General features: G+C 54.6%; 1 protein-coding gene across 1 annotated transcript in view; it reads left to right on the top strand.

Moving 5' to 3' along the window:
* The window catches only part of LOC121672472 (SH3 and multiple ankyrin repeat domains protein 3-like), a gene marked incomplete at its 3' end in the record, with an annotated part of 7,326 nt that extends 2,334 nt beyond the window's left edge, over positions 1–4,992 (top strand). Inside the window, exon 2 of the mRNA XM_042045126.1 lies at positions 4,653–4,992. Within this exon, the coding sequence (XP_041901060.1) occupies positions 4,653–4,992 (340 nt within the window). The remainder of the gene's footprint in view (positions 1–4,652) is intronic.
* Positions 4,993–7,085: the final 2,093 nt, after the last annotated feature.

Here is a 7,085-nt window from a genome sequence, read left to right as displayed (position 1 = left end):
TTGGCCACTGCCAGGGATCCAGGGGCAGCCCCAGCTGCTCTGGGAATCTGTGGAGCAAATCCAGAGGGGGAGAACGGAACTTTCTCCAGGTGGAAATAATCCAGGAAGTGTTCCAGAAATCCTTTGGATTCCCCATCCCCAGATTCCCATCCCAAAATCCGAGCGCTCCTTATTCCCGGGAATAAGGAAATCCTGGGATTCAGGAGCTGTTCTTACCAGCAGGATCCTGGGAATTTGGCTTTTCCCAGGTTTTCCTTCCTTATTCCCGTGGCAGGCAGAGGTTCCTTGGATTTGGGAAGTTGGATCCCGAGGAATTGTCACCGCATTCCCGCTTTTGGCACATCCCAATTCCAGGGGCTGGGGCAGGGCCTCATCTCCCATCGCTCCGGGAGGGTTGGGAGACATTCCCAGTTCCGGAATTCCTGTGGGGAATTCCTGGATCACCTCGTTTAGGAACGAGGAGAGCTCATTCCAAAGTGATTCCATGTGCGGGAAGATCTCTGGGAATTCTCCAGGCTGGAAAATGTTGTGGAATTTTTCCAGTTTCGGATGTGCTGTGGGAATTCTTCAGTCTGGAAATGCCATGGGAATCCTCCAGTTTGGGAGATTCCATGGGAATAATCCAGTTCTGGAAAATGCCCTGGGAATTTTCCAGTCTGGGAAGTGTCTGGGAATTCTCCAGGTTGGGAGATGCTGTGGGAATTCTCCAGTGTGGGGAAATGCCACGGGAATTTTCCAGTTTGGGAATTGTCGTGGGAATTTTCCAGTCTGGGAAGTGCTGTGGGAATTCCCCACTTTGGGAAATGCTTTTTCCCTTTTCCACTCTGGGCCATTCCATGGGAATTCTCCAGTCTGGGAATTGTCGTGGGAATTCTCCAGTCTGGGAAGTGCTGCAGGAATTCCCCAGTTTTGGAGACTCCGTGGGAATTCTCCGGTGTGGGAAATGTTTTGTGGGAATTCTCCAGTCTGGGCCATTCCATGGGAATTTCTCACTTTGGGAAATGCTTTTTCCCTTCTCCACTTCCGGCCGTTCCAGGCGCCCTCTCCGGTTTGGGAAGTGGGAATTTGCCGTGGGAATTTTCCACTTTGGGAAACGCGTTTTCCCTTTTCCACCTGAGGCCATTCCACGTTCCTTGCCCGCTTCCCTTTGGAATTTTCCATGATTAAATTGGAATCGTGGCCTGGAAGCGAGCAGACATTTGCGCTCCTTGTGCTTTTCCATGAATATTTATCGTGGAAGCAGCGAATCCAAACAAACCTCGGAGCGCTGATTGCGCTTCGCTTCTTCCAGCTGGGAGGAATTTTCAGGATCCTCTGGAGCCTCTCCAGGCTGGGAATTCCTCGGGAAGCTTCAGTTGTGTCCCGCTCCCCTCATGGAGCATCCAGAGCCCGGTGTTTCCCTTTGGAAAACAGGGATCCCTGTTTCCCTTCGGAAAACAGGGATCCGGCTGCTCCGAGCGGTGCTGTCATGGTAACGGAAGGGATTCGTTTTGCCGGGAGAAACTCAGTAAACAGACTTGGAAAAAAGTCTGGGAAAAGGTGTGGGAAGGAACATCCAAAGCTCGCCGTGGGAATTGCTCCGAGTTTTATTCCTTCGTTGTTCTCCCTTCCTGGATTTTCCCACTGGGAATTGCGGATCTGGGGGGCTGGGAGGAGGAAATATTCCATAGGACTGGTCTGGGAATGGCCGGGTTCTGGATCCTGGAATTCACGCTCGGGGGTTTTATATCACCATCATCATCATCATCATCATCATCATCATCATCTCTCCCTTTCGCTCCCTTTTCCCACTGGGAATAATTCCAGAGGGTGGGATGAGGAAATCTTCCATAGAACTGGGAATCTGGCAGCGGTCTGGGAATGTCCTGATTCTGGGTCCTGGAGTTTGGACTTGGTGGTTCTTCTTCCTCATCATCATCGTCACCGTCATCATCATCACTCCATTCCCTCCTTTTCCCACTGGGAACGGTGGATTCCAGAGGGTGGGATGAGGAAATCTCCCACAGAAGTGGACATTTGGAAGTGGGCTGGGAATGTCGTGATTCCAGCTCTGGGAGTTCACACTCAGTGGTTCTTCACCACCCTCATCATCTTCATCATCTGCATCATCATCATCATCCTTTCTTTTCCCGCTGGGAACTGTGGATTCCAGAGGGTGGGATCAGGAATTCTTCCCTAGAAATGGACATTTGGAAGTGGACTGGAGATGTCCTGATTCCGGCTCCTGGAGTTTGGACTTGGTGGTTCCTCATCACCATCACTATCACCATCATCATCACCATCACCATCATCACTGTGCTCACCCAGCCGGTTTGGAATCCTGAATCCCAGAATTCCTGAGCTTGGAAAAGGCCTCCAAGGTCACCGAGTTCCACCTCGTTCCCAGCCCAGAGCCCCGAGTGGAATTCCAGGAATTCCTTGGACACCTGCAGGGATGGGCACTCCAAACCTCCCTGGGCAGCCCCTGCCAAGGTCCGAGCGCCCTTTCCATGGGGAAATTCCCAAATATTCCCCCTGCCCCTCCCCCGGCCCAGCCTGAGGCCGTTCCCTCTTGGGAAGTTCTTCAGGCAGCACTTTTGTTTGCTGGATTTTTTTCCAGGGATTTTCTGCAAGGAGTGGTGGAGTCCAAACTGAACCATCTCCTGGAGATGTGTCCCATGCCTGGGTGACACCTGGCCTTGCTGGTGGCCCTTGGGGACATGGATCCGTGGTGGCCCCACAGTGCTGGGAATGGTTGGGATTGATGATCTTGGAGAGCTTTTCCAACCCCTATGGCTCCGAAATTCCATAGTTTTGATCCATTTTTTCCCATGGGGATGACCTTGGTGGGAAAACCCTTCCTTGCTGGTGGCCCTTGGGGACCTGGATCTGTGGTGGCCTTGCAGGGGTTGGGTTTGATGGTCTGGGAGGGCTTTTCCAACTCTAAAGGCTCGGAAATTCCATCCTTTGGAGCTGTTTTCCCATTGGAATGACCTTGGTGGGAAAACCCTTCCTTGCTGGTGGCCCTTGGGGACATGGATCTGTGGTGGCTCCACAGTGCTGGGAATGGTTGGGATGGATGATTTTGGAGAGCTCTTCCAGCCCCTGAAGCTCCAAAATTCCACGGTTGTGTCTGGTTTTCCCGTTGGGATAACCCGGATGTGGGCGCTGAGGGCCGGTGGTGGTGCCAGGATCCAGGAAGCGCCGCTGCCGGGAGAAATTCCCACACCCGAGGCTGGAACTCATCGGAGAACAAACGCCTGGCGTTGCCACGGCAACGGGAAGAGTTCCAGGAGCCTGAAATCCTCGGACTTTGAACCTCAAATATTCCTCGGCAAAATATTCCGAGCGCGGCCTCGCTCAGCCTGGGCTGCTCCTTCCCAATCCTAGGATTCTCCTTCCCAATCCTGGGATTCTCCTTCCCATGGTGGCCTCGGAGCATCCTCAGGATTCACCTGTGGAAGGTGCCATGGAAGAGGCAGACTTGGAAGGGCAGTTCTGGGAATATCCCGAATCCAGAGGGGTCGGAATTCCCTGTTCTGGCTTGGAGCGGGAGCAATCCATGTTTTTCCCAATGTTTTGACACCAGGAATGGGCTGGATGCAGCCAATTCCGCTGGATTTTGCCGCACGCGTTGGACGAATTTTCGGGATGTTAAACTTCGGGATGGGAATGGGCTCACTAAGCAAAATATTGGCAAATCCAGTTTTCCTGGAAGATTGGAATGCAGGAACCCCACGACAGAACCGCTTCTCCTTCCAGAACATCCAGATCCATTGCATGGAATTGTTTAGGCTGGAAAAGTCCTTGGAGCCCATTGAGTCCAACCATCCCCAGCACTTCCAAGGCCACCACTGATCCGTGACCCCCAAATTCCACTTGGAATCCCTCCGGGATGGGGATTCCGCTCCTCGTCCCTCTGCGGAGCCGGAGTTGCACTTCCAGGCAGATTCCGGTCACTTTTTTCTGGCATTCCCAAGGATTGGGAGGGAAGTCAGGGCAGGGAGTTGTTGGGGATTTATTCCAAGTGTTGGATTTCCCATTTTCCCTTGGCACATTCCTGGAGATGTGGAATGGGGATTTGGAAACAGAGGAGCAGCTGGGATTTGTGGAATTGTCCCGTGGGTGCCACCAGCTCCGATCCAGCTGGACATGGATTGTTGGGAATTCTGCTGGTCCTGGGTTGGTCCATCAGAGCTTCCTGAGGTGCCACTTCCAAACCTTCCCATTGGTGATCCATGGTTGGATCATCTGTCCCGGGGTGGATTCCCAGTGTTGGGAGAGGAGCTGGGAGCAGATGGAGGCCATTCCCGTCTTTCTGACCCAACTCCACACCCATTCCCAACCCTCCTTCTCCTCCACCCTCTCCCACTTTTACCCCGGCCACTATCCCGTCACCTAATCCCATATTCCCATCTTTTTCCCAGTGTGGTGCAGGATGAGGAGCTGGGAGCAGATGGAGGCCGTTCCCATCTTCCCAACCCAGCTCCACACCCATTCCCAACCTTCTCCTCCACCATCTTCCCAGTGTGGAATCCACCTCCCCTTGGCCATTCCCATCTTCCCAACCCAACTCCACACCCATTCCTAACCCTCCTTCTCCTCCACCCTCTCCCACCTTCACCACAGCCGCTCTCCCACCACCTAATCCCATATTCCCATCTTTTTCCCAGTGCCTTTCCGAGAAACTCCCAGCTACACCAAGCGCCGCCGGCTCCTGGGCTCCGGTGGCCTGGCGTCCCCTCGCATCCTCCAGCGCTCGGCCAGCGACAACAACCTGAAAGCCGAGAGCCGCGCCTCCTATTCCCCGGTGCCGTCGCTCCGGAGCCTCCCGCCGCAGCTCCTGGTGCAGATGCAGGAAGCGGCCGCCGGAATCGTGGCCGGAGACGGGAGCTTGGCCAGCTCCGGCAGCGCCCGCAGCGCCCACAGCCGCTCGCCCTCGCTGCAGCGTGTGCAGGAGGAGCGCGAGGCCGAGGTGCCCTCGCTCCGCCGGAGCAGCCGCGGGAAAGCCAGGTATGGGATGGGATGGAGATGGGATGGGATGGGATGGGATGGGAATGGGATGGGATGGGAATGGGATGCCGTGGACTGGGGGCTGCGGTCCAGTGGGATGCGGGCTGGGAAGAGGGAAAGCTCCGGGGAGGTCAGTGTTGGGTGGTGGAGGTTTGTGGTTCCATGAGGAGCGGGGCTCTGGTGGATTCTTGGGTTTTCCAGGGGGTTTTCCCGCTGTTCTGAGGTTGGATTTGGTTTTGCCCTGGATCGGGTTCAGTTTTGCCCTGGATCGATTCAGTTTTTCCCTGGATCGGGTTCAGTTTTGCCCTGGATTGATTCAATTTTTCCCTGGATTGGATTCAGTTTTGCCCTGGATCAATTCAGTTTTTCCCTGGATTGATTCAATTTTTCCCTGGATCGATTCAGTTTTGCCCTGGATTGATTCAGTTTTGCCCTGGATTGATTCAGTTTTCCCTGGATTGATTCAGTTTTTCCCTGGATTCTGCCCTCCGTCCCGCCCCAGCCTAGGGTTGGATTCTTGGCTTTTCCCTGTGTTTTTCCCCCCATTCCAGGGTCGGATTTGGTTTTTCCCTGGCTTGGATTCAGTTTTTCCCTGGCTTTTCCCTCCATCTCTTCCCATCCCAGGGCTGGATTCTCAGTCTTTCCAGAGGTTTTTTCCCCTTATTCCACGGTTGGATTTGGTTTTTCCCTGGCTTTTCCCTCCATCCCCACCTCAGTTTTCCCCTGAGTTTTTCCCTCCATCCCATGCTCGGATTCTGGTGTTCCCTGGCTTTTCCCCCTGAGTTTTTCCCTGGCTTTTCCCTCCATCCTGGGCTCGGACGGTGCCAAGTTCCCTCTGGCATTGCCATGGCAACGGAGGCATCTCCAAAACGAGGCTTGGAGGTGGCAGAGGGGACAATGCCCAGCACTGGGTGGTGGCCCCAGCCATGATTATCGTGGTTATCATGGATATCGTGGATATTATGGATATTGTGACTATCGTGGATATCGTGGATTTGTGGATATCGTGGATATCGTGGTCGTTGATATCCCCCATGCTGAGGTTCCTCACCGGAACCCCCCTTGGGACAGTGACCAGTGACCCCATCCCATCGCCGTTGGAAGTGTCCGTGTGCGACCGGTGGGATTGGGATTGGGATTGGGATTTGGATTTGGATTGGGATTGGGATTGGGATTTGGATTGGCCCGGATCTCGTGTTATCCTCGTCCCTGCTGGCCATGTCCAATGGGAATGTTGCTTTGGCTGGGGTTGGGAATGGGGTCGCCCTGTGTCCCTCACGTATCCAGGGCTTCTGGGATATCCCTGTGCTGACCATGGAACCAGGAGTTGTATTTGGAGAATTCTGTGGGAATTACGGAATGCTGGAATGCTTGGGTGGGATCCTAAAGCTGATCCAAATCCATCCCAGTCCAAAAGTAGGGAAACTTCCCCGATCCCAGGCTGCTCCAAGCTTTCCTTGGGCACTGCCAGGGATCCAGGGGCAGCCCCAGCTGCTCTGGGAATTCCATTCCAGCCCCTGCCCACCCTCCCAGCCAGCAATTCCCAATTCCCAATCTCCCATCCAGCCCTGCCCTCTGGCACTGGGAAGCCATTCCCTGGCTCCTGGCCCTCCATGCCTTGGCCCCAGTCCCTCTGCAGCTCTCCTGGAGCCCCTTTAGGCCCTGCAAGGGGCTCTCAGCTCTCCCTGGAGCCTTCCCTTCTCCAGGGGAACATTCCCAGTTTTCCCAGCCTGGCTCCAGAGGGGCTCCAACCCTCGGAGCAGCTCCGGGGCCTCCTCTGGAATTGTTCCAACAATTCCAAGTCCTTTTCCTGTTGGATCCCAGGGCTGGGGCAGCTCTGCAGGTGGGGTCTCAGAGCAAATATTCCAGAGGAAAATTCCCCGGGGATAAATGGATGATGGGATTGGAAACAGCCTCAGGCAAATTCGGTGCCGCCACCTCCGGGTCCTCCGGGCTGGGAATTTCCCATGGGAAGGAATGGGAAGGGGAAAGGTTTGGAATGGGATCGGGAATGAGGGAAAGGTTTGGAATGGGATCAGGAAAGAGGGAAAGGTTTGGAATGGGATCAGGGAAGGGGAAAGGTTTGGAATGGG

This window comes from Corvus kubaryi, unplaced genomic scaffold (genome assembly GCF_017639235.1).
Source record: "Corvus kubaryi isolate FWS band 111438036 unplaced genomic scaffold, C.kubaryi_AGA036_p1.0 62498, whole genome shotgun sequence".
Taxonomy (NCBI): domain Eukaryota; kingdom Metazoa; phylum Chordata; class Aves; order Passeriformes; family Corvidae; genus Corvus; species Corvus kubaryi.
This window is presented reverse-complemented; position numbering and strand designations above follow the sequence as displayed.